This window comes from Phodopus roborovskii, unplaced genomic scaffold, assembly GCF_943737965.1.
Source record: "Phodopus roborovskii unplaced genomic scaffold, PHOROB, whole genome shotgun sequence".
Classification (NCBI taxonomy): Eukaryota; Metazoa; Chordata; class Mammalia; order Rodentia; family Cricetidae; genus Phodopus; species Phodopus roborovskii.
Window position 1 is genome coordinate 1,242,988 of NW_026126486.1, and position 27,758 is coordinate 1,270,745.

General features: G+C 40.6%; 1 protein-coding gene across 1 annotated transcript in view; it reads left to right on the forward strand.

The window, feature by feature from the left end:
• The first annotated feature begins 4,517 nt into the window (after nucleotides 1-4,517).
• Nucleotides 4,518-27,758, forward strand: part of Heatr3 (HEAT repeat containing 3) — a 35,833-nt gene continuing 12,592 nt past the window's right edge. Inside the window, exons 1-11 of the mRNA XM_051195072.1 lie at nucleotides 4,518-4,821; nucleotides 4,931-5,103; nucleotides 5,834-5,921; nucleotides 7,744-7,856; nucleotides 9,990-10,099; nucleotides 13,767-13,907; nucleotides 15,697-15,974; nucleotides 22,405-22,495; nucleotides 22,624-22,781; nucleotides 22,996-23,078; nucleotides 24,071-24,207. Coding sequence (XP_051051029.1) covers nucleotides 4,684-4,821; nucleotides 4,931-5,103; nucleotides 5,834-5,921; nucleotides 7,744-7,856; nucleotides 9,990-10,099; nucleotides 13,767-13,907; nucleotides 15,697-15,974; nucleotides 22,405-22,495; nucleotides 22,624-22,781; nucleotides 22,996-23,078; nucleotides 24,071-24,207 — 1,510 coding nt within the window. The 5' untranslated portion in view covers nucleotides 4,518-4,683. The remainder of the gene's footprint in view (nucleotides 4,822-4,930; nucleotides 5,104-5,833; nucleotides 5,922-7,743; nucleotides 7,857-9,989; nucleotides 10,100-13,766; nucleotides 13,908-15,696; nucleotides 15,975-22,404; nucleotides 22,496-22,623; nucleotides 22,782-22,995; nucleotides 23,079-24,070; nucleotides 24,208-27,758) is intronic.

Below are 27,758 nucleotides of genomic sequence, written 5' to 3' on the forward strand. Positions count from 1 at the left end.
TATCTTATTGTAATTGTCCAGTAGACCAAACACAGTTGCAGATACTATTCTAAACTATTAGCTTTCTCTGTGTCTTATTAATTATGGGCTAACAATGCTTGGCTTTTACTCAGGAAATGCAAGTTTTGTCGTGTTTCTCTTACTGACTTGGATTGGGAATTCTCTCCAAGATTGTAAAGCTGAAGAAGATTTTAAGGCCCTGAGTATTGGGGGCAGGGGAGTACTCATTTGGGTGTGTGATAAGAATCTGGCTCTTCTCCTCTAGAAGAGATCTATCTGAATATATACACATATATCTGAATATATATGCTTGGAGCCCACTGGCTCTCAGAAGAAGCATCCTGCTAAAGTACCAGAGGTCTGTGCTTTCCTCCTTTCTGTTTCTGTTCATTCTTGTATCTCTTGTTTTCTACTGTAGATGTTCATTTTGAGACCAGTCCTCATTGTTTCCTAAATCAATCCTGAATTCCTGGGCTCAGGCAATCCTTCAGTGTCCCAAGTCTCTGATTTAGGATAATTAAAGGGATGTGCTATTATGTTTCCAAAGCAAGCAGCCATAATTGTGTTTAATTCTTTAGGTATTTATGTGAATGGGTGTTTTGCCTGAAGAGGCCAAAAGAATATGTCAGGTCCCCTGGGACTGGAGTTACATATGGTTGTGAGCCATCATGTAGATGGTGGGTATTGAATTCTGTGTCCTATGCGAGAGTGCTGAACTATCTTTCCAGCCTCAGAATAATTATCCCACCTCCCACCCCCAGGTTTTCAAGGCAGGGTCCTACTCTGTAGCCCTGGCTGTCCTGGAACTCAGAAATTGCCTGACTCTGCCTCCTGAGTGTAAGGATTCAGGCATTATGCTGGCCTGCCCCTGTCAAGACCTCTGCCCACTTAAGCTCTCTTCACTTTCTCTTTCCCTCTCATTTCTGCTGTTCCCTGGGGCAGATAGAACTTTCCCTGCCTCCCTCTTATTTTCTGTCCCCTCTGTGTCTCTTTTCTCTTTCCTTCTCCCCTTTCTCTTTCTAATCTAGCTCTGCCTGGCATGTTTGGCCCTCTCCTGGGTCACCCTCGCCTGCCATGGAGTCCACCAAGTTTCCCCATGTGCTTTATCATAACACTGAGTGCTGGGATTCAAAGTATGTCACCACTGGCAACAGTAACTTAGTTAAAGGCAGTCTAGAGCTACAATGCTCTGTAAATGACATATCAGGACCAGGGTATAGCTGCTATTTCTAGCTTCCCGGGCAGTGTCTAACATAGCAAACAAGCACTTTTATATGAGCAGAAAGACGAATAAGAGATGTGGAATTGAATGGGCAGCAGACTGTCCAACAGCAACTTTTTCAGAGCTGTCTGCGTTTGCATATCACCACACCTGCCTGCCAGCCACATCTGTTGAAGGCATTCAACGTTCAACTTTCCTTTTGAAAGTAATTCTTTTGAAATATTCAGAATCATTCACACTCCTTTGATATTTCAAAAACTTTGTAGATAGAGAAACCTCTCCTTGATCATAAAGTCTTACTGGTGAGTCGTACCAGAGGACTGCCTAGCTGACTCCTGGCACTGAAGTTCTTCAATAATTACCTAATTACTTAATGTAGGGCAACACGAGCCAGGAGGCAATAGCAGGTAGGGAAAGCAGATCTCTAGAGATTTATTTCAGCTGCACTGCTAATACAGACGTGAGCTCCCAGGCTAGTAGGGACAGCATGCAGGCATACCTTTACTGTGTGCTCTTTTTGGATGGAAACTCTGTGGTGTTGGAACCCAGGGCCTTGCATTTGCTAGGCAATCACTCTTAATACCAATGGTCATCCCCAGCCTCCATGTGCACACATTTGCTGACAGTTTGGGACGATTCAGAGAGATGGGCACACAAAATAAATGGTGGGCCCTTATTAACCTGTCTATCTGCTGGGACAGTGGGGACAGTGGGGATAATAGGTCAGGCCGATAAATGGATCATTTTTTAGGTATTGCCTATCTCTCCAAAATACATCCCTACCTGTAACAAAACAACAAAACTTTTTAGCTAGATCTGAGAATATGCTCTAGGTAATGATCAAATGATAAATGCTAGGACATTGTGTAAACCTAAGCTATTCAGTTGCCCAGGCCTGAGTAGTCTAAGAAAACATTTGTAAGACTGAGGAGGCTCCCTGGTGTATAGAGAAGGTGCTAGTAGCACGAAACAGAATGCCATGAAATAAAAATCTGATGTGGATTTCACGACTACCAGTGTTTAGAAGATATACTTCAGAGGCAGGCAGATCTCTGTGAGTTTGAGGCCAGCCTGGAAGCAGCTAGAGCTGTTAACACAGAGAAATCCTGTCTCAAAAACCAAAATCAAAACAAAACAAAAGAGTTCAGAGTTCTTTTAGGGATGCTACATTACAAAATTATGAAGGGGCAACAGATAACTGAGAAAATAGGTAATCTTTAAAAAAAAAATGATCTGATGTCTCAGTAAAGGCATTGCCATGTAAACCTGGCAACCTGAGTGTGATTCCTGGAACTCTTAAAAAGGTTGATGGGAAGAACCAATTCCACAAAGTAGTCCTCTTTACTCCCACACATATCACAGACACTTTAAAAAATTTGTTAAGTGGGACGCTGGTGGTGAATGCCATTAATCCCAGCACCAGGAGCAGAGGCAGGCGGATGGAATTCTGTGAGTTAAAGACCAGCCTGGTCTACAGAGTGAGATCCAGCACAACCAGGGCTATACAGAGAAACCGTGTCTTGGAAGAACAAACAAAAAATTTTGTTAAATCAATAGTTTATGACAAATATATATATATATGTGTATATATATATATATATATATATATATTTTTTTTTTTTTCTTGAGAAAGGGTTTCTTTGTGTAGCTTTGGAGCCTATCCTGGAACTCACTCTGTAGACCAGGCTGGTCTACATCTGCCTCTGCGTCCTGAGTGCTGGCATTAAAGGCCTGCAATACCATCACCGAGCCAGACAAACATTTTTATGTCAAGCTTGTTTCAATAAAAGAGGCTCAATCCCTAGCACAACAAAATAGTTTGGTTAAGTCACTGGGCTCATTCTAAAACTGTCAACTATGGATGGCTGGGAAATTGCTCCCAAGAACAACAAATGAAGCTTATTATTTATTTTATTATTAATTTTGGATTGGTCTTCACTCTGTAGTCTCACTACACAGACCCAGCTGGTCTCAAACTCACAGAAATTCAGCTATCTTTGCCTCTCATGTGTGTGTGTGTGTTATTTTTGAGACAGGGTTTCTCTGTGTAACAGTTCTTGTTCTGATGTTTGAGACAAGGTCTTGCTATTTAATCTTGCCTGACATCAAACTAGTTATTCAGCATCCCATAGTTAAGTGTGCACATGCCCACAAAAAAGTAGAAATACATTTATATCTCATCTAAATTCTGATTACAGTCCATCTTGACTGCATGTCCTCATCTTTCTTGATTATGTCTCTTTGTTCATTTAATGAATTGGGTGACAATTTTGTGCCAAGTTCTTGTTGGGTTCACAGTAATGTGTGGGAATGGGTATCTTGTCCATACAAGATGTGATTTTCCAGCTGAAAAGACAGAATTGTGCAACTACATATAGAAACAGAGGTGACAATTCCTCGTTGTGTTTTGAAGCAAAGGAACAGGGTGTGTCTCAAGAGAGACCTGTTTCTGCCTGAAGTCAGAAAAGGTACCCATAAAGAAGTAATTACTACCATGGTGTGGTGTCACATATCTTTGATCCCTGAACTCTGGAGGCAAAGACAGGTGGATCTCTCTGAGTCTGAAGCCAGCCTGGTCTAGGACAGCCAGGATTACACAGAGAAACCCTGTATCAGAAAAAAAAAAAAAAAAAAAAAGTGGGGGTGGGCAAAGTGGCTTATGTGAAACCCTAAAACCCTAAGCTCTAAAGAGCATCATAGAACATCATTAAAGATCAAGACACAGTAGTGAAGTGAGATGAGGAAGCCTAGCTAGGTTTTCCAAAACTATCTTCAGAAGAAAAGAAGCCACTGAAAGTTTTTGAGCAGGACAATGAATATAATAATAAGAACCATGGAAGGATATTTGGAAAAGGTCACAGACAAGGAGAGGCCATATGATAACACAAGTGAAGACTACTTTGGACTATGGGTATTCCAGGAAGTTTGTGTCTAGATAAGAGATCAAGGAAATAAACATTTGGTGGTTCCATGGGTTCTATGCACCTACAAGGTTGAGAGGTTTGGACTTCCATCCGGGAGCCTCACTTAAGTGATTATTTCCTAAATATGGCATAGTAAGGAATGTTATCTTTCTTGGTAGACAGGCCCCTTCTTGTGGATAGGTTACACTGAGAAAGAACATGTCTTTTGAACAGTTGAGTTAGAAGCCTTGCATTCTTCCAGTGGAGATGAATGTGTGTGTTAACATTCCCAGGAAAGCCTAGGGCTCCACCACCTGTCAGGGATGGCCCCGCCCACGCCTCTTTACGCACGCGCACTCCCTGCGCCCGCCCTCTCCTCGCTGCCTATGCGCCGTGCGCAAGCGCGCAGCTTTTCCACGTGTGCTCAGGCCGTCAGCCCGGCCCAGCTGAGGAGAGACGCCAAGTGCCGTCGGAGGCTGGGAGTTGGCACGGGCCCGGCCGACCCCATCGCCTGCTTCTGTCTTCCTCTCCCGGTCTCTCACCGCAGCCTGCGTCGCCATGGGTAAGAGTCGGACGAAGCGCTTCAAGCGACCTCAGTTCTCCCCTACCGGTAGCTGTCAGGCCGAGGCGGCGGCTGCGGCGAACGGGGCTGAAGACGAAGAGGACGACGGGCCGGCGGCGGAACTTCTAGAAAAGGTTCTGGACGAGGGCCTGGTGGGACTAGGGCGGCTTGCGGCAGGGCGTCGGCGGGAGCGGTGCTGCGGCGCGTGCTCACTGCCCCCCTCTGACGTCTTGATTCCCGCAGCTCCAGCACCCGAGCGCGGAGGTCCGCGAGTGCGCCTGCGCGGGGCTGGCCCGACTGGTGCAGCAGCGGCCGGCGCTGCCAGACTTGGCCCGCCGCGATGCTGTGCGCCGGCTCGGTCCGCTGCTGCTGGACTCCAGTCTGGCGGTCCGGGAGACGGCGGCCGGAGCTCTGAGGTGAGTCTGGGAGAGCCCGAGGCGGTGTCCCTACGAGCAAACACGGCACAACCTTTCCCAATGTGTACTCTACTTCTGGAAGGTCTATAATCTCAGGTTCGCAGAGAATAGAGATGTGAGTCCAGTTTCCAAAGCACCCCGGGGCCCACAGGTTTGCTTCACCTGCCCTGAAACCTGATAACACAGGGTCTCTCTGATTGGATGAAATCTTCCGGTCTGTGCTCCAAGTACGCCGATATTATTTCAGCATGCGGAATGTTAAGCAAGATGGGCAAGGTCCTTGCCTTTGCAAGAGCTCCATTGAGAAGGTGTCTGGAAACTATCGAAAAGTCAAAACAGGGTTAATGAGAAATGCTGGGTAAACGAGATGGGGAGTTGAACTGAGGTCCTCTAGATGGCATTTATAAACGGAGACCAAAAGAGCAGAGAACCAGGCATGGGAAAATCGGGTGAGAGATTTCGTTATGGGAGAAACAGCTATGACAGAGACGAGGCAGAGAGAGGGTTGACAGTGCACAGAAGTTAATGTGGCTGAGAGGTGGAGATTATAGTCGCTGAGGCTGCTGAGTTGAAGGATGTATTCTAAGTCAGAGTGCTGGAGTCTGCCTTTTGAAAAAGCCACTGTTTTTTTCTCAGAAATCTTAACTGTGGTTAAACACACATTTGGGAGCTTGGTAGTATTTTATGATGTGTGACTTGAAAATAAAACCCGTTTAAATTTCTCGTGTAGAAATCTCAGTGCTTGTGGAGGTTTTGAAGTTTGTGATGACATGGTGGCTAAGGACATCATGACACCCCTGGTGGCGCTACTGAGAGAGGTATGTGGTATTTAACATAGCCTGAATGATGACTAGCTTTTAGAAGACAAGTTTAGGTAGATCCCCCCACACCTCAGTACTTTGGTGTATTGGTTATGTGTCCCTTTAACCATCCTGTAGCAGTTTCACTTCTTCTCCTGGAAACTGACAGTACACAGGCATCACTAATACCAATCTCTATTATTGTGTCCCTGCCACCTTTATGACAATTAGAAGAGCCGTTTCTAAAACTATGCAGACACTTAGAATACAAGCTTCATATTTCTTTATCGCTCACTTGTACATGTATTTAATTCAATCTTCACAGCAGTCCTATGAGACAAGTTTTTTTTTTAATTTTTTAAATTGATTTTTTACATTCTAATCTCAGTCCCCCCCCCCCTTTTACTCCCCCCACCCATCTGCTCCATGGAGAGGGTAAGGCCTCCCCTAGCAAGTCTGCTGTGTCTGTCCCATCATCTTCTTGAGGCAGGACCAAGGCACCTCTCCACCCCCACACCCCTGTGTCTAGGCTGGGTAAGATATCTCTCCATATAAAATGGGTTCTACTAAGTCACTTCGTGCACCCTCATAATGGCGTTCACGTTACACGATGTAACTCATTGGTTAAGGATGGTGCACTCTTGTAGTTGCTCCTAACCTGTCATGCCTTTCTTCCATTTTTCTGCATACAGCCAATTTTCACTTGATGCTGCATAAAAGACCCAGTTTTGATGTGAGGCGTTAGTCCTGTTCTCTTTAGAGTAGTATTTCTATGCTGGAGGTGATTTTGCCCCATGGGGACATTTGACACTGCTACTGACACCCAGTGGGTAGAGGTTAGGAATGTATAGAACCTCCTTTGATGCAGAGTGTAGCCTCCCCATAAGAAGTCCAAGACTCAACACCTGTTTCAGAGAGTGCTGTGGATTGTACTTGGGGGCAGTTCTGCACAGAGGTTAAGGGCACAAGCTTTGAGACAGGAGTGTCTGCAACTGAAGGGCCAGCTCCACCATATACCCAGCTGTATCTTCATCAGCTTCTTTGTATCTTCTTTTCCTGCTTATTTCTATTGAGAGATGAAGGTTAATAGTTGACCTGCCTCATAAGTTTGTTGTGAGGATTAATTACTTAATATATGTAAAATATTCAGAATAGTATTTAGGGGGTGTTTTACATACACTTCCTCTTGTATTTCTTTGTCATCTGTCTTATATTAGGGAAAATACTTTGTATTGATTTTGTACTGTCATATAAAATAATTGGATTCTGCATATACCATGCCTTAAGGACATTTCTTGTCTAAGTTTTTTGCTAAAGGGATTTTTAAAAAAGTTTTTATTTTTGTTTATTTGTGTATATATGTCTATGTCTGAGTGAGTGAGTGCCTTATGTGTACAGGTGTCTTCAGAAGCCAGAGAAGGTGTCAGGGAGCTGGAGTTACAAGTAGTTGTGTGCCAACTGATACAGAAAATGAGCCCAGGTCTCCTGCAAGGGTGGTATACACCCTTCCTCTGGACAAATAGAATACTCTTTGTTTGTTTTGAGATTGGGTTTCTCTGTGTAGCTCTGGCTGTCCTGGAACTCACTGTGTAGACCAGGTTGACCTTGAACTCAGAGATCCACCTGCCCATGCCTCCAGTATGTGCACTGGGCTCAGAATGCTTTTAACTGAGCTATCCCAAGGGATGCATCATTTTGAGAAATGTCCTTATTACCACTTGATATGTTTGTTAACCACTATAGTTTCTGGTGTTTTTGCTTTTGTAATTCTTTACTATTATTAGCTTTTTTGCTTGAATAATCTTTTGAACCAGTTGCTAATTATGACATTTGGTTGCAGTGTAGCACTGGACTGGATTCAAATGAGATGTCTCCACAGGAGAAAACCGATAAGAACAGAAATTCTATTGAAAGCATAGCCAATGAGGCTGTGAACGTGCTGTGGAATGTCTGGTAAGAGTGGCCTCCTATTGTATCACTGCTCAGCCTCCTGTTCTTTCTGTTAAGGTATAGGAACCTCCTGTAACTGTGATACTGATACTTAGTAGATGGTAATAACTGGTGACTTGAGATTCATCCTCTTAGTCAACCCAGTGTACACTTACTTTGGTGTTTGGAATGAAAAAGGACTACAGATGTTGGCTAATGCTTTTGTCCATTGTACTGGTAGTGATTGAATAGGAAGTAGATTCCCAAGAGGAACTGACGTTGCTGGCACTAGTTCGAATAGAGTGGACCTTGGCTGGGAATGACAGTACCTAGAAATAAAGCCTGGAAGCACTGTTTTTTATTTTATGTCCATAATTATGACAGAAATATACTTCCTTATTTTCAATTGGGAGTGATTAAAATATTGACCTAAAAGCAGTGTTTCTTAGAATATAAGATTGAGTTAGACCTTAATTAGTTACCTAAGTACCAGTCTGAGTCTGCCTGTAATTTCTACTTAAACTAGTGGATATATTCCATCTCATCAGAAATACTGGCAAAAGATTTGAGAAAATGGCTTCCCCCCCCCTTTTTAGTTTTTCCTTTTTTGGTCTTTCCCCCTCTCCCCCCCTTCACTATGTAATGTTGGCTGATTGGAATTATAGACTGGCTAAAAGAAATGATACATGAGCAGCTGATGGATGTTTTTCTGTGCACCATCAATCTTTTACTTTATGTAATATAATTTTGTTGTTTGGAACCCTGGGCTTCATGCCTGCTGAGCACTAAGCACATGTACTACCACTGCAGTTTATCTCACTATGTGGAATTTGAAAAAAAAAAAACTTACCATTTTTAGTTTTATATATATGTGTGTGTGTGTGTGTGTGTGTGTGTGTGTATTGAGTGCCAATGCTCTCCTGTGTGTGTGTGTATTGAGTGCCAATGCTCTCCCAGAGTCTAGAGATCTGGAATTAGAGGTGGTTATGAGCTTCCTGATAATGGAACTGAGAATTGAAATCAGGTCTTTACAAAAACAGCACTCTTAAGTGCTGAGCCATCTTTCCAGCTCTTTTTATTTTTATTTTTTTGAGATAGGTGTAGTCCAGGTTAACCTGGGACTTGCTATGTAGCTAAGATGACCTTGAATTCCTGATTCCTTTGTTCCTATTTCTCTTGTCCTGGGCTTAAAGGTGTGAGCCACCACATGTGGCTTGAACTGGGAGTTTTAAGAATATTTTCTTTGAAAAGAGCCTACTATATTTATCTCCAAAGTAAATGTATTGTCTTGAGTGCCTGTGAGTCCACTCTTTACCACGTACAGTTATCCACTTTTAGTTATTATAGTTCTTAAATTTTTGTTTCCCAGTTTACATTTCTTTACTGATACATTCTTTGCCCTTCTTGGCTGTAGTTCAGTACTGAAATAACTAGATAGTTAACAGAAAATACTTTTTCATGGATAGCATGTTTAATAATGTAGTCGCCTGTTAGCTCTGTTAGAATATTATGTGTATATGTTTACATTTTACCCTGATTTTAGTGTGTATGCTTATTAGTAGTATTGATAACTTTTTGTTAAAAAAAGTTCTATGATTTTAAAACTAATTACTAGAGTAATTTCTCAGGAGATTGAAAACATTGCTTGATGTAATTATAATTTCAGTCTAAGAATGAATAAAATATGTTTTTTGTTTTTGTTTTTTCATTTAAAAATGTTGCTTTTTATGTGATAGAGGCCTTTGTCCTTCCTTGAGCTCATTATTATTGAGTAACCTCAATAATAATGTGAAAAACAGCAGTCTGCAGAAGGAACTGAGGCCCTGGGCCAGGACCTCCATAGTACACAGGCTCTTCCTAAATCTGTGGAGTGGGAAGTTGGAGGAGATGATTCCTGAGGTTTCCTCCAGCTCTAAGCTTCTCTAAAGAGAGATCAACTGAAAGATCCCATTGAGGTGGAAGTGAAACACTGGTAGATGGTTGTCATGTGCAGTGAATAAGAGTGGCCACTTTTTTCTTTATACAAGTGGTGGGTGTTTGACTCCTCATCATTGATTTTATTAAGTGTGATTATTTTTTTCTTTTCATAGACTTCTGTGGTTGATTTCTTAATGTTAAAATATGACTAGTAAAACTTATTTTTCCCCTTCAATTTAGTGAATGCAGTAGTAGAGCAGTATCTATATTCAACAAAGAAGGGTGTTTGGAGAGTGTATTAAAGTACTTATGTAGGTTCCCCACCAGTATTGACCTGGCTGTTTCCGCAGGTAAGTGAAGAAAGCACTTATTTGTTACTGTGTGTTGCCTTGTTCAGGACAGCATGTCTGGTATACAGCAGTGATTGCTGTCTTACTGTTACTATTTATATGTGTATAGTGGAGTTCTGCTTGTATGGAATTTCTTTAAATCTGTGACTAATACTTATAGTTAATAATTCTGCAGAGTTTGGCTTGTTGTAGTAGGTTTTTTTTTGTTGTTTTGTGTTTGAGATAGGGCCTCACTATGTAGCTCTGGCTGGTCTGAAACTTGCAGTATAAACCAGGCTAACCTCTAAAGCTCAGAGATCTGACTCCTGGGTGCTGGGTTCAAAGGTGTATACCCTGGTCAATTAATTCTGCATTGTTTTGATCTGAAAGGGAGAAAGGCTGTTATGTGGTTATGTATAGTGTGTTACTTTTTAGAAACACACCTTTAATCCCAACATTCAGGAGGCATGGGGAATCTCTGTGTTGAAGGCTATTCTGGTTTACTGAGTGAGTTCTAGGATAGCCAGGGCTACACAGAGAAACCCTCTGAAAATACAAACAAAAATTTCTTTATTCTTGAAGTTTTCATCTCTATGTACTAAGAAAAAGAAACCCATAATTCCCAGGCCTTTGTGCCTAAGTTAATTGGAATCTAGCTTTTACTTTTTCTGACTTACAAAGAAAACAGTTTTTTTATGTGTGGCGGGAATGAGGCAGGAGAGTTTTAAAAGAAGTGATCGAACTTTCAGTTAGGTCAGAGTCCCTTAACTTTATTTTATTTGCATTGTTATGAAGGTGTCAGATCCCCTGAAACCAGAATTACAGACATCTGTGAGCTGCCATTTGGGTGCTGGGAATTGAACCTAGGTCCTCTGGAAGGACAGTCAGTGCTCTTAACCTCTGAGCCATCTCTCTAGCCCAATACTCTTTTTTTCTAAGTAAAGTTTGTTTTTTTTGTTTGTTTGTTTGTTTGTTTGTTTTGTCTTTTTTTTTGTTTTTTGTGCGTGCGTGCGTGCGTGTTTATGCTGTGTGTCTTAGAGTATGTGAAGGCCAGAACAGAGCATCAGATGCTCCAGAGTCATCACATGTGGGTACTGGGAACTGAACCTCTGTCTTCAGTCAAATTAAGAGCTTTTATAGGCCTCTACAGGCACCTGAACTCATATGCATGTACCTACAGACACACAATTAAAAAGATATCTTTAAAAAATGTAAATTTTTTTAATTAAAAATGAAGCAGGTGGTGGTGGTGCATGCCTTTAATTCCAGTACTTGGGAGACAGGCAGGTGGATCTCTCTGAGTTAGAAGCCAGCCTGGTCGGCAGAGTTCCAGGATAGCCAGGACTACACAATAAAACCCTGTCTTGAAAAAGCCAGAAGAAAAAACAAAGCTTTTTAAAAGAAAACAACAAACAAAGAAACAAACCCAAAACACCCAAACAAACTGGGCCAGCAAAATGACTTAGTGGGTAAAGGGCTTGCTATAGAAGCCTGACTGCTTGAGTTTGGTCTCAGGAACCCACATGGTGGAAAGAGAGAACCAGCTTCAGTAATCTGTGTTCTCACCTCCATATCATGTGCACTATGGCTTATATTCTGTGCACACTCTCTCCCAGCATCTGGGAGACAGAGACTGGCAGATTTGCATAACCAGGTCCAGGACAGCCAGAGCTACATAGTGAGACCCTGTCTTCAAAAAGAAAAAGAAGGGGGTGGAGAGAAGGCCTAGCAGAACACTGGCTGTTCTTCCAGAGGACCTGGGTTCAATTTCCCAGTACTCACATGGCGGCTCTCAACCATCTGTATCTTGACACCCTCACACCAGTGCACATAAAATAAAATTAAAAAAAGAAAAGAAAAATCAGTTCTCTCCTTTACTGTAGGCCCTGGAGATAGAATTCAGCTTATTAGACTTTCAAGGGAAGCACTCACTGGTTCCAATTCTGTTTATTCAATGTACTTTTTCACAGTGAATTAAAAGATATTTTAAAATGTATAATAGTGTTTTCTTCCTGTATTTAGCAGATTGGTGATTTTATAAAGAAACATTTTACAAGTAAAGTATCATAATACAGTGAATTTATAGGGTTCTGTCCTGTTCAGAATAATTTTTTGAAGTTGTATTTATGATTAACATTCATAGCTTATCTTTCGTTTTTGTTGTTTAGATGTTGAGGTAGTTGTTTGCTATACTGTACTGGGGATCCAACCCGGAGCCTTACTCATGCCAGGCAAGCCCTCTGTCATCTAGCTATCACCCAGCTCTTTATCTTATCTTTTGCTAAAGTGACTAGCATCAGTCCCTTAGTAACACAATACATTTAGATATGCTTGTATGATGTACACACACACACACACACACACACACACACATACATATATATAGACATAGATGCATTTGGGATCTAAATTAGATCTCAGCAGTACCGTGTGTGTTATTTTTTACTTCAGATTTATTTAGTTTATGTGTATGTATGAGTGTATGTGTACCATGCATATTCTTGGTGCCCTTAGACATCAGAAGAGAGAGTTGGATCCCCTGAAACTGGAGTTGTGAAAGGTTGTGAGCCTTCATATGGGTGCAGCGAACCAAACCCAGGTCCTTTGCAAGAGCAGTGAGTGCTTTTCACTGCTAAGCCATCTCTCCAGCCCTAGTACCATGTGTTTAGATTCATTTGGATAGACACAATCTACTTTGAAATTTCTAGATCTAGATTTTTATGGAATAAATATCTCAAAGGAAAATTATTTGGATTTATTTTCCTTTTGTGCTTAAAAGGTCTCTTCTGTCAAAACCTTTCATGTGATCTCACTTGTTTTTATGCTTTCAATTAATTTCTAGCATAAATGTGTAAATCCCTTATCTTGTTTTTGTTTTATATTGTTTTATTTTGGTTTTATTTTCTTAAGACAGGGTCTATGTAGCCCTGGCTACTCTGGCAGTATGTAGACCAGACTGACCTTGGAACTCATAAAATGTGGGATTAAAGAGTACTGGTACTAAAGTCACTCACCAACATGCTCAGCTACTTGTTTTCTTAAATAACCCTAATGTATAAGGCCATTGTGACCATAGTACCTAAGACCTCAGGTTTGTTTTTGACAACAAGAACGTGCTGCTGTTAAGCATGTTGTATATGGACTATATCTTGGTCATAAACTTCATGCTACTGGCCTACGATAAGTGTATAAGGTGAGGATAAACTGTAGATATTTATAATAATTCAACATTGCTACAACATTTAACAGCCTTTTAAGTTATAGTCTATGAGAGTATAGTTCTGTAAAGAATTAGAAATTTAAGGGGGCTGGAGAGATGGCTCAGAGGTTAAAAGTACTGACTGCTCTTCCAGAGGTCCTGAGTTCAATTCTCAGCACCCACATGATGGATCATAACATCTGTAACAAGATCTGGTGCCCTCTTCTGGCCTGCAGACAAACATGCAGACAGAACACTGTATACATAATAAATAAATCTTAAAAAAAAAGGAAGAAAGAAAGAAATTTAAAGAAGACAAAATTGAGATTTCTAGCCCTGATGGTTGTAAAGCCTCCTTTGTGTATACCATTCTTGAAGTAAAGCCTATATATCTAAAGAAGCAGATGTGTCTAGAAATTATAAAAATGTACATTTTTGTATGAGTTACACTGGTGTGAATTATCCTAAAGTTGTTGCTTTATCTTATAGCATATTGCTTGCAGACAGTAACTGAAGATAATCCAGAGCTCCTGAAGTATTTTGATGGCACAGCACTTCGTGTGCTGGAGTCTGCTTTGCTTTGTCCTGTCACCTCTATGGAATACATTCTGCTAAAGACACTGGTAGCAGGTAATGTTCAGTCAAATGATAAAGTAAGTTATAATGGATAGAAGTGGGGGACAACATTCAGCCCTCTTTCATTTCACAATGCCAGCTTAGTGCTCTGTCTGGTCTGAAAAAACTTAGTATCAAAGCAGAGACCTTTTTTGGGGTGAGGGTTTTCTCTGTGTAGTCCTGGCTATCCTTAGACCAGGCTGGCCTCCAACTCACAGAGATCTGCCTGCCTCTGCCTCCTGAGTGCTGGGATTAAAGGCAGGCACCAATATGCCTGGCTAACAGAAACCTTTAGCTGACATGGTTTCCCATAGTTATGGAGCCTTTTATAATACATGTTTCTATTTTTAAAAATTATCATTTCTTTTGGTTGGGTTTTTTTGTTTTGTTTTGTTTTTGTTTTTCAAGATACATTTCTTTGTAGCCCTGGCTATTTTGAAATTTGATTTGTAGACCAAGCTGACGTCAAACTTAGAGGTCTGTTTGCCTCCAGAATGCTAGGATTAAAGGTGTGCACTACCGCTACCCTGCTTATCTTTTCTTTTTACATGTATGTGTGGTTGCGTGAACTTATGTGCCCCACGTGCTATAATAAAAGCATGATGTTGCATAGCCGAATTTTCAGATCACTTCATCTTGCAGAATGGGACTTTATCCACTAAATGAGAGCCTTTCCTAACTCTGCTTCCCCTCTTCATTTCTGGTCACCACCATTCTGCTGTGGATATGACTACTGTAAAAATTAACTTTACACAAATAGAATCATTTATAGTTGTCCCTTTTAGGGGGACATAGCCTAAGGTCTCCAAGGTTTTTACATGGTGAAACATAATCAGTTCTATTTCTTTTTAATTTGTGAGACAAGGTCTGATGTAGCCCAGGTTGACCTCAAACTATATAGTCTGGTGACCACAAACTTTCTATACTTTGAGTGCTAGGAATATGGGTGTGTACCACTATACCCATATCATGCAGTGCTAGGGATCAAACCCAGGGCTGTGTGCATGTTAAGCAAGTACTCTACTGACCAAGCTATAGTCCAGCTCATTTTCTTCTTTATCATCCTGAATAGTATTCTAGGGTGTGTGTGTGTGTGTGTGTGTGTGTGTGTGTGTGTGTGTGTGTTGAGGTGTTTTTTGTATGATTTTGGTTTTTTGAGCCTCCATCTCCTGAATGCTAGGTTTGCTTTTGTACAGCACCAACGCTGGTTTTGCAGTCCTAGGGGTTGAACCCAGGGCTTTGTACATGCTAGGCAAGCATTCTACCAACTAAGGTACATCCTTATTCCCTGTCACTCACTTTTAAAAAATTATTCTGACTTCTTCATGGAAGTACTATTTTATTTTGATAGGAAAAAGCCAAGAGCTTGTAGTCTGTCTTCTGCATGAGATATTGGAGGGTTAACTACACATAAGAAGCTACAAAGAAGAGTGGCTTAGATGAAAATAGAGGGAAAACAAGGTGCCTCCTGTCATTCTAAGAGAAACTTGATCAATGTTTCTGGGTAGTCACTGTACTATACCAGAGAAAGATGTGTACCAAGACAGGATGAACAGAGGCAATTGGGTTGGATGTTTGGAAATTACACCAGAGCCTAAAGACTCAGCCCTGTGAAAATTCTTTTCCCCTCACTACTATATAATATTATGTTGTTCTATTTGGTTATACTTTATTTTCACTATTTAGCATTTCCTTTTACTATTCCAAAATCAGTCTATGTATTACCCTGTCAGTATTAGAACCCAGTTTTAATTAAGATTCCACAGGCAGTTCCTTTTTCATTTTTTATCTTTATTTTTTCCAGGCACAATATGGAACCTAAAGGACATTATTCCATCTAAGAGTCAGGCAGAAATCATAAATGCCATACTAAAGGTCTTGTCTGAAGCTCTGGAGGTAAATGCTGCCGACACAGTCATTCAGATGAAAGAGGCTGAAACCCAGCGGTTGAAAACAGCTTCAGAGACTGAGGACACACTAGCAAACACTAATGGTGATGATATAGTTGAAGATGATGAAATGGAAGAAATTCCTCGTAAAAAAAAACTCAGAAGGAAAACATTTATTTCCGATTTACTTCCAGTAAGTCAGTATGACGTTCAACATGAGTTAATACATCTGTTTCTTTTGACAGGTCCTAGCATTATAGAAAAATACCACAATCAATTTTTTAGTGAAAGTCATATTTTCCTGTTGATTCTCATTATAATGTTAGAAATGTACAAAAATCTCTTATCTAAAAGGAAACCTTTCTGTGTGGGAACTTTCAGTTAGAACAACCAACCTGTCTTCCTGACTCTATCCATTTCAGTTACCCATTGCCTCCCAGGCTGTTTTCACACTGATCTTACTCCGTTCAGTTTGTCACTTGAATTCTTATCATTTACTTTAGTGTTTATCTTTAGCAGAGCAATAGGGCAAACCATTTTCCCGCTGTCTGCAGGCTGAGCAGTAGAGTCTGGAGAATGTGTAGTGTGCTTTATGTTAGTGTGGTATTGCCGTGAGGGTGCACAGTGCACAATAACTTCAGCTGAGAAAGTGAACGCTTCTGGAGAATGTTTTCCTCCTGGAGGTGAGAGGCAATTGGGAAGACACATATTTCCAATGCTGCTCTTCAGTCATGTTTCCTGTGCTCAGGGATTCCTCTTATTTTAGGAATATAGACAACTTAAGCCTGTGGTTGTGAGTCCTATGCAAAGAACAGAATTATGACCAAATTTCTGTCATTTCTTTAAACTGGTATGTGTGATTAATCCCAGATGGGAGAGCAAAGGAGAAAACTGTTGGAGATGACACAGGGCCAACTAAGCTGTGTGAAATGGTGAAGAGATAGAGTTGTGAAGACATAATAATATTTAGAGAGCTCACTAAGTTGGCAAGAAGAGCAGGAGGCTGTTAAAAGAAAGTTGATAAGCCTAGGCAAGGAGAATACAGTTCATACTCTCTCATGGATAGTGCCAAGGGTGGCTTATCTTGATACATATTAAAGGAATTGAATTTAATTGTCTTGAGTCAACATTTTACAGTTCTGTTAGTTTATATTTACTTAGAATTCTTTAAATGGAATATAGCTCAAAAGTATTTTCTTGTATATTATGCTTGCTTGCTTCTTTGTTTTAGCTTCCCCATTAGATGGAATTACACATGTGCATCACTATGCCCAACTCTTTTATTCTTGATGACTTATGAATCATAATTTTATGTTTTTAAAAAATTACTACATTTTATTAGTAGGGAGCAATCATGTGCATGCCATAAAACCTGTGGAAGTCAGAGGACAACTTGTAGGAGTCAGTTTTCTTTTCTACCATGTGGATTGAACTCAGATCATCAGGTTTGGCAGCAAGAGCCTTTAACCACTGAGCCATCTCTCTTACTTGCATAATTTAATCTTAGTGTTTTAAAGAAATGAGGAATTTAATATATAGAACAGTTGCATATGAACAATAAAGTATTGTGTTAAGTGAGAACGCAATTCTATCCTCAAATTGCTTACACACCAGAAAATGCGTTAAAAATCATAGCACCTCCTCTTTCAACACAGCACACATATTGGAACCTCATATTTAATCCTTGTCTCAGTTTGCTTGTATTAGCATTATTGAAAACCAGCAACAGTGGAGGGAATCACAAGCATGCACCTTTTCCAAAGGGAGGCATTTATGAGGAACCTAGTAGTGTTTCTTGGAATATAACTGAATGGTTGAAGGGTAAACCTGGAATGTGGTTGGTTTCCTATCAATGAGTAGAAAGTGGGAATGTGATGCGTTGGTGCTTTAAGCTGGAGGTGTGGTATTCTCTGCTGCCCTGATGGATTCAGGCAGGCATACTGCTTTTCTACGCCATCTGCTCATCTGATGTTGATGTTTTTTTGAGATAGTCTGCCTGTGTAGCCCAGGCTGGCTTCAGATTCTTGAGTCTTTACCTCTAGAGTGTTAGACTACGATGAGACTTAGCTTCCAAAACTGCTCTTATAGCTCATCAGAGACCCCTGAAGGATCTGAAATTCATGTGTGACTCTTGTGTGCAGTTTTACCTCCAGGAGTCTCTTAAAAGGAATAAGGGGAGAAGGATCCTCCCCCCCCCCAACACACACACACACACCAGGATTGAGGTAGAAACGGCATTGTTTAAAATATAATTGGTGATTAATTTTAACATACTGCCCTCTTGGGATTACAGATTTGAAATAGAGAGACTGTGGGCTGGGGAGAAGACTCAGTGGATAGAGTGCTTGCTCTGTAAGCATAAAAACTTAAGCTCAAATACCCAGAATTTATGTAAAAAGCCAGGCATGGCTATATATGCTTATAAGCCCAGGATTAGGGGCATCCACAGATGGATCCTCAGAGCTCAGTAGCCAGCAAATCAAGTCAAAACAGTAGGCTTATGATTCAGTGAGAATCAGCATGGCTCCAGGAACAGACCTAATTGGAGTAGGGAGATAAGTAGACAGAAAACTGGGATCCATAGTCTTGACTCTTCAGCTAAAGAAACTGCAGGACCCCCAAATTTCATTATGTTTATTATATAGAGTTGAACAGAGAGATGAAGTTATTACATATGTACGTATTATGCACTATTACATACAGCTGAATAAGGCGGTGGGATTATTATATACAGATAAATAAAGAGACAAGAGTAACTAATTTTGGTAGGATCAGTCCCTGCAGCAGAACAGTCTTCAGGCCATAAACATCCAGGGGCTGAAAGCTATGGTGGACATGTTCTACACACTGTCAACATCCACACATAGGTCAGAAGGAAAGGCTTTGCCACTTCTCCATATGTCTGAGGTTCTGAGGTTCTTTGCCTGTGTCAAAAGCACACATTCAGTCACTCGGCGCTTTCTCTGCTCCGTACACCCTGATTCAAGGCAATGATATCAAAGCATGATAGAGGAAGCCTGTTTTACCTGTGTGTGTGTGTGTGTACTTTTACACCCATGTGCCTTCATTGTTTAGATATGACATGCACACAGAGTGGCTGGGGATATTGTTAGTGGTAGAGTAGAGTACATGATAGCTATGTTTAAGGTCCTAGGTTTGATACTGGTACAGTAAAAGAGAAATAAAATTTTGAGTTAATAAAATAGTGTTTCCTCAAAGCAAAATTTACTTTTAAAGTCTTAACTCATCACATTAGTTAATGTGCAAGCCAGTTAGCTAACCAGAATTTAGGTGCAAGTGGAGTGTTAGATATCAGAGTCACACATGCAAGGAGCACAAACTCACAGTAAACTGAGGTCCTTCCCACTCTTCATATATTCTTCTGGAGTCCTGCGAATTTAAAACCTTCAATTGCAACTGGGTGGTGGTGTCGCATGCTTTTAATCCCAGCACTCGGGAGACAGAGGCAGGTGGATCTCTGTGAGTTCAAGGCCAGCCTGGTCTACAGAGTGAGTTCCAGGACAGCCCAGGCTGTTACACAGAGAAACCCGTCTTCAAAAACCAAAAAATAAAATAAAACCTTCAGTTGCATCATTAAACTTGAGAACATAACACAAATATGTAAAGGAAAGAGCATTTTTAATACACGCAGGAATAGTATCCCTCTTTAGCTGCCAGAAGTATCATTTATTCAGTCTGGTGTTTTATTTTATCTATACCTCTTCATTTGCCTCTCCTGCTCCTGGTTACTTTGACACAAATCCCAGATGCCATAACATCTCTGTACTGATTCTTTATGTCAGTTTGATAACAGTAAGAATAAAAGGGATGCTTTGAGCAGCAGTTACATAAAGGAGAAATGAATCTCAGAATTTCTGACATGGTGTATGTTTTAAGTAGAGAGAATCCATAGCATATCTATTTCGTGACAGTCTATTCTTAGCTTAGCTGAAGATCACACACACAAACCTGAATAGAAATGGTTTTTTTATACAGTGTTACTAGAAAAATTACAGAAAATAAATTCAGGAATTCATACTTGGGAGGGGGGGTTATCTAGAAATTGAACCCATCACATACACACACACACACACACACACACACACACACACAGAGAATGCATTCTATCAGCCATCCTTCATTTTTGTTAGATAACATAGGTCAAAGTTATGGTTAAATTTTGGTGGGATTTTATTTTTTGTTTGAGACAGTGTTACTTTGTAGTTGTGGCTGTCCTGGAGCTCCATATGTAGACCAGGCTCACCTCAAGCTTACTAAAATCCATCCACCTCTGCTTCCTGAGTGTTGGGATTAAAGGTGTGTGCCATGCCTGGCTCATTAGTTGCTTTTTAAATGAGCACAAATATTCTGGAAAGGAAAATGGTAATGTATCATAAGACATACATACATTTTGTTTGTTTTTTTTCTCTCAAAATACTACTTTATTGATTTATTGATTTTTTTTTTTACTTTATTTTATTTTATATAACCAAGTCCATTTAAATGAAAACAAACATTTGTTTGTTTGTTTTTTGAGACAGGGTTTCTCTATAGCTTTGGAAACTGTCCCGGAACTCACAAAGATCTGCCTGCCTCTGCCTCCCAAATGTTGGGACTAAAGGTGTGCACCACCACCACTCAGCTTAGATACACTTAACTCTGGACCTAGTATGAGGAAATAAGATACTTATATATATCCACAGGGAATTGGCTCTAAGTCAGGCTCCACCTCAGGTTTCAAATCCTTAGGTGTTAAGTTCATATAAAATGCCATGTTATTTACAGCCACTTACTCATATCTCCCCACACCTTTCAGTCATCTTTAGGTTTTTGTTGGTTTCATTTTATCTTTATATAGGACCTCGTATATTCCAGGCCAGTCTCAAATTTGCTGTATAGCCAAAGGATAACTTATAATTTTTGATTCTCCTGTCTGCACTTCCAAAGTGTTCTTAATGATTGTAGGCATGCCAATATTCCCAGCTTGTGTAGTGTTGGAGATGATACCCAAGATTTTATGCATAATAGGCAAACATTCTACCAACTGAACTATATGGCAGGCCATCTTTGAATTCTTAACAATATGTAATACAATGTTGGATAAGAAGGGATTTTGTTTTGCTAGTTTACTTAATTACTTTTAGTACTGAGGATCAGACCTAGGACTTTGCACATTCTTGGCAAGCACATTTCCACTGAGTTACATCTTTACCCTCTTAGTTAAATGTAATTATTACACACACACACACACACACACACACACACACACACACACACGAGTTATATTATTTATAGAACACTGACAAGGGCAGAGCAGATGCGGTTTTCCCCCAGGTATCAGGTATCTCTGGTCTTGTTTTGGTTAGCTGGTTGGTTATAGTGGGGTGTGTCTGTGTCCCAGGTACTTAGGCTGAGACAGGAAGGTTGAGCCCTGGAATCTGAACTCTTCCTCCCCTTGACACTACAAGATAATAAGTTTTTAACAAGGAAGAAAAAAGATGGAAATTCATTAACACCATGATTACAAAACCTAGAGGTATAAAAGAATGGCTATAATCTAAAATATTCACATCAATGGAATTTTTGGTCAATTATAGTGGATCTACTTAGTGCAATTTTGTTTAGTCATCAAAAACAGTTTGAATTTGTAAACAACAAAGTACGTGTTATTTTCAAGGTTATGCCACTCACCATAGGATATCATTAATGTGGCTGATTGACCTTTTACAGGCAATTTTTAAGAATTATGGTTTATAAGTTTATATTGTTCATTTTAAGAAATATTATTTGGTGAAATTTATGATTGTAGAGGAAAATATCTCCATTATTGTCTTTTTTTTTTTTTTTTTTTTTTTTTAAGGTTTGTGTGTGTTTGTGCAAATGGGTTAGGATGCCATAAAGGTCAGAAAAGAGCATTGGCTGCCCTTGGAGCTAGAGTTAAAGGCAGTTGTGAGCTACCTAACCTATGCTAAGAACCAAACTTTGATCCTCTATAAGAATAGTAAACACTCTTGACCACTGAGATATCTCAGTAGCCTTTTTTTCCCCCCAATCTTTTTTGTTGTTATTTTGATTTTTTTGTAAACTGGGTCTCTACATAGCTCTGGCTGCCCTGGAATTCACTTTGTAGACAAGGCTGACCTGAAATTCCTAGAAGATTCACTTGTGGCTGCCTCCCAAGTGCTGGGATTAAAGGTGTGTACCATGCCCAGCCTTTTTCTGTTGTTGTTGTACTTTTGAGACATGGTTTCTCTGTATAATAGCCTGGCTGTCCTGGAACTCACTTTGTAGACCAGGTTGGCCTCAAACTCAGAAATCCGCCTGCCTCTGCCTCCCTAGCTGAGTTACTTCTTAAATCATAGGTCAGGATTCAAGGTGATTATCTGTTTGTTCTCTCCTGTGCAGCCTGTGCTAGATGAACCCATGTAAGAAAGACTTGCTACACTGTGCCAAGTGGAAATCACAGTGTTCATTTGTATTCTTTTTAGTTTTTTTTTGTTGTTGTTGACCTACTCAAGCTCTCATATACTCTTTTCCAAGTGCAGTAATTGTCCAGTGGACACGAATCAAGGAAACTGATATAAAAGATACCTGATTTTTATTATTTATATTTATTTCTTTAGTCTACTGACAAGGAGCTGAGAGAGACCATGGCGTTGCTGACAGCTCAGCAGACTGCTCTGGAAGTTATTGTCAACATGTGCTGCAGTGAAGGTTTGCTCCCAATTTACACTAGACATTCCCCCACCTCACTCCCACCCTACTCCCACTCCCACACCACAGGCAGCTTCCATCAGAGTTTCTTTGATAATCCAGTAGTGTCTGGTTTGCTCTCTCCTCAGATCCCTCTGATGATGAATGGGAAGAACTTTCTAGTAGTGATGAAAGTGAAGCCTTTATGGAAAACTCCTTCAATGAGTGCAGTGGGCAGCTGCTGTCCCCATTGTGCCTGTCCCATGAGATTCACACTGCCCTTACCAACTGCCTCATCCCAAAGAAGGTACTCTAGTTTTATCCTGGCCTCAGATTGGGGTGTGGTAATGGCTGATGGGAGCTGTTTACTTGCACAGCATGAGCTGGTAACTTGGATGTAAAGCAGAACTAACAGAGCTAGAAATGCACACATGTTCTGACAATGGTAATTTTGGAAACAACAAAAGTCCTATTTAAGATAATCTCCCTTTTATTTTTTCCTGTTTCCTTTTCAAACCTAGGTTTTTGAGAAAACTGCTTCACCAAACAGTATTGCCATTGACATATGTTCTAGGAACCCTACTTGGAAACCTTTGATTAAGAAGTAAGAACCTTTCAGTTTTCAGAAACATTTATCATTTTGTCATTATGTGAAATGTTGTAATATTGAATAGAAAATTCTCCCAAGACCAGCCTGGAGAAGTTTGTACCCAGTGTGCTTGGATACCAGTGTGAGAATGAATACTCATAGCATTGTGGGTCATAGTTGTTCCAACTTGGAAACAGTCTTGATGTCTGTCATGGTCATATGTGTAAGAAATTTGCATTCAGCAGTTAAAAGGATCTGAATTGGAACCACTCAAACACAGCAGAATTTACTGTGTTGAACAGAATGAATAAGACACAAAAAGTATACTCTGTGGTTCCATTTCCACAATCCCCACAATGTCAAGGGACACATACCAAGGGGCTCCCCTATGGAAAAGCAAGAAACCAGTCCTGGGGTGGGGGTTTGTAATCTCAACTGCCCAGGGCTGATCAATGATCAAGTTCAGGCTCTGCCTGGGCAGCTTATTGAGACCCTGTCTTCAGATTTTTTTAAAAGTCAAAAGTGAGTGATAGTTCAGGGTAGAGTGCCTGTGTAGTATGAATGGTGCCATGGGATCAGTCCCTGGAACAGCAAACTATAAATAAAAACGAAAAAATAAAAGTAAGGAGCTTGCTATCCAAGATTGAATAGAGACTTATGACTCATAATGAAGTGCACTCATAGCCCTTGAGTACTCAGGTACTTTGGCAGATTAACAGATCACATTATTCTTTGTGGCCCGCCTCAGATCCCATTGAACTTGTAGGTACTCTTAATTAGAATCTGAAGTTTAGATTAAAAATTGGCACTGAGTCAGACATGGAGGCTCATAATTCTAATCCCTGTATTCAAGGGGGGTCATAGAGTCAAAGCCAACAATGACGTCATAGTGAGCTCCAGGCTAACCTGGGGTATAAAGCAAGATGCTACACCTTAATCAACAACAATGGTAGTAAAAATTCCAGTACATTAGTTTACAGAAGCAACACTGTTCACTTTTTTTGCAGATTGAACACTATTCAGTGTAGAGCACTTATGTGTCTCCAGAGTCTTGTGTCTCTCCTGGATATGGACCATCTTGGAGGAGCCCCAGCTCTTCAGACACTTGCACAGCATCTGTCACAACTTCTTTTTTCTCAGCCAGGTAAATATTTAGACATTACTGTGAAAGACATAGTAACGAAATATATTAGTAATAGTAATGAAAGACATTACTACTTAGCCATAGCAGAACTTTGCAGGATAGTGACTTGAACTCTATTGATGGAGTGTTATCATATTTAACTTGCAGAAACCTTTCCTAGACACTATCAGCCATGTGTCTGTCAAGGGGTGTCAGTAGGTTTATGTGTATGTATGTATTTTAAAATTAATGTCAGTCTGGGTGGTGGTGACCTACACCTTTAATCCCAGAACTTGGGAAGCAGAGACAGGCAGATCTAAGTGAGTTCAAGGTCAGTCTGGTCTACAAAGTGAGTTCCAATGCAGCCAGGGATATACAGACAAACCCTATCTTTGAAAAAAAAAAAAAAAAAAAAAAATTAACGTAAAGCCAGTTAAAATGAGTCATGTGTATCGGGTCCTTATTAAGATACTTGAGTAGGTCTTTCATTCTTTTTTAGGATTTCATACATGAATACTGAATCTGCTTTGTTTCTACCCCCATGTCTTTCTGTTTTCCCCCAGCACCCTCTCTTGAATTCATGACCCCTTTTATAATTATTCCTATTACAATCACACAAGAACATAAACACACAGCCTGCCTGCTGCCTCCTGAGTGCTGGCATTAAAGGCGTGCACCACTGCACCCAGCCTCTTGAGGATATCTTGCTGGCCCTGCCATTATGGTTCTCAGACTTTTCAGCTGGCTAGGGCTGTTGATAACTTTTCTCCCTCAGCAGCTTACAAAGCACCCTCAGCACTATGAGAGCTAGCCTTCAGGGAAGAGGCTTCCAGGTAAGCACCAGGTTAATTTTTCCAAAGTTCTGTGAGTGCAGTGTGTAGTGTCTTCAGCAATAAGGTCCACCATGGAGTTCTGGCAGGCAACCAAGAGAGTGGCAGTCGCTCTTATTGTTTTGGAGGTTTCCTGCACCTCCCCCAACCCTATTCTTATAAATTTAATCCATATATAGTATGGAGAACAAAATTCAAAAGTTAGGAGAGAACGTGAAGTGGACAGCCTCCTTCCTTTGTACCATGCCACCCAGTTCTTAGAGGTATCATTAATACATTAGTTCCATTTAAGCATCTGCTTCCAGAGAGATTGATTCTCTGGAGATGATGGAGGGGGATGTAGTCATGAATGCTGTAATACCAAGAACTGAGTCTCTGGTTACATGTCTCTGTCTTTAATTTCTGTGACAGTACCATATCTTCTGACAAGCTTAAATGACAGAAATAACCATTTAAGTAACTGCCAGGAATTGTTTTTTGTTTGTTTGTTTTATTCAAGATAGAATTTCTCTGTGTAACATCCCTGGCTGTCTTCAAACTGTTGATTAGACTGACCTCGAACACCCATCTGTTTCTGCCTCCTGAGTTCTGGGATTAAAGGCATGTACCACTGCACCCAGCTCAAATATTTTCTTTAATCAAGATGAAATGTGAATTATACAGTGTGGAAACTTTTAAAGGCCTTTTAAAGAAACTTTTAAAGGGCACCTTTGCATCAGTTTTGGAGTGTCTATAGGACACCAGACTTTAGGATATGGGGGCCATTGTTTAGCAAGTGCTTCTTGACCTCTGACTGTCATTTACCACCTAGGTCCTAGGGGTACTGAAGTAAACAAATAGTCATGGAACTTATATTCTCTCATATTTAATTTCAACTGTGAAGAAAAAATAAGGACAGAATGGTGTAAGGTGATAAGTTAAATGTAAAAGTGCTCTCTAGAGAAAGAGCATTTGATCTGGGATCACAATGGAATGAGACAGATCACATGTCATGTAGGATTTTGTTCAAGGTGTGTCTAATCCTGAGGTTGACTTACTGTCTGTCACCCTGTGATAATTAGAGGAATTCCCTTTGTTGGTACATACAATATCTGAAAATGAAAAGCTAAATGATATAAATAAGCCTTGGTTATAATTTGTGGGGAGCTGATAAGATGATTCCACATATAAAGAAAGCATTTCATATACAAGCCTGAGAACCTGAGTTAGATTCCTGGATCCTAGTAAGGAAAGATTTCTGAGTGTTGTCCTTTGACCTCCATGGATGTGTTTTAGCACATATATACCTGCACTTACACATAGTAATGATAAATAAAATTTTAAAAATTATGGACTGGTATGGATTACAGTTTTTTTAATCCCAGCATTTGTAAGGCTGAAGCGGGAGAATTGAGAGTTTGAGGCCATCCTGGACTATAGGGAGACCATGGCATCTGCTGCTACCCCAAGCTTTATGGCTGAAGCAATAAGGTGCATGTGATTAGATATAGCTTCAGTCTCTGCCTCTCAGGAGACTGAGGCAGGAGGAGCCTGAGCACCAATGCTACCCTGTCTCTCTTTGCCTGGAACACAGGCAGAATGGGGAAGGTGATTTGTCTCTATTCCACAATGTCTGTAGTCAGTAATTCTCCACTAGGGGCAATTGCTGAAGATATTTTCAATGGTTACTTCTCGGTGGTTGCTCCTGGTATGCAGCAGGGATGCTAGGAAATATCCTCCACAGGAGCTCCCTATGTACACACATACATGTAACAGAATTATCTGGGCAGTGTCACTATTGCTGAGGTGAACTCTTGACTAGAATAGTGTCTCTTCTTAAGGACTTAAAGATTGTGAGCCAGGGTCATTTGAGTGTTTGTTCACTTATATTAAAGCATGATCGCTGGAACACTGCATACACGACCTGAGCCTCTTCACAACAATACCTGGGTTCCTAGGTTGGAGTTCAGGGAAAAGCAAACACCTGTGAGTCAGCTATAAGTCACATTGTTTGTTATGACCTAACTGGTAATGGATGTGGTTGAAGAAGATAAAAGTCACACCCATGTTTAAGAAGAAGAAGAAGAAATCATACTCTGCATATGGCATGTAAATGAGGAGTTGTCAGAAGATGGTGTAGGACTGAACATACTTGCTGTGCATTTTTACAAATTATTGTTCACGTGTACCAAATAGATCACTCACCTGTTGGCCCTCATTTGTTCTTGCCTGTGACTATGCTAGCTCAGTTGTTATTGCTGTTCTGTTTGTTATGCATAGGAATGTACAGTAGGAAAAGAGCAAAGCTGACTCATGGAACAGACGCAGGAAGACTTTGAGCCATGAGCTTGTATTGTCAAGAGTGTAGGAGAGGACTCCATCACAGGTCTGCCAGCATCACAATAGAGACCTGTGAGATGAGAATCCACAACCACTGGCTCAGGTTTATCCTCGGCCAAGTGTTAGTCTAGGGAAAGCCCTACATCTTAAGTCAGGACCTCTGCCTGTCCTTACTGCAGTCATCTTTCAGACTTATCAGATACTGTACAGACTGTTAGGTAAACGTTTGGCTTAAATACCAAGAATGCTTTTTTGGGGGGCTGGAGAGATGGCTCAGTTATTACTCTTGGAGAAGATCCCAGTTCAGTCCCTAGAGTCTACATGGGGACACATAACCCTCTTATTCTAGTTCTAGTATAATTGATGCCCTCTCCTGGCCTTCCTGGGCATTGCACTCAATGGTTCACAGACATACCGGAAAGC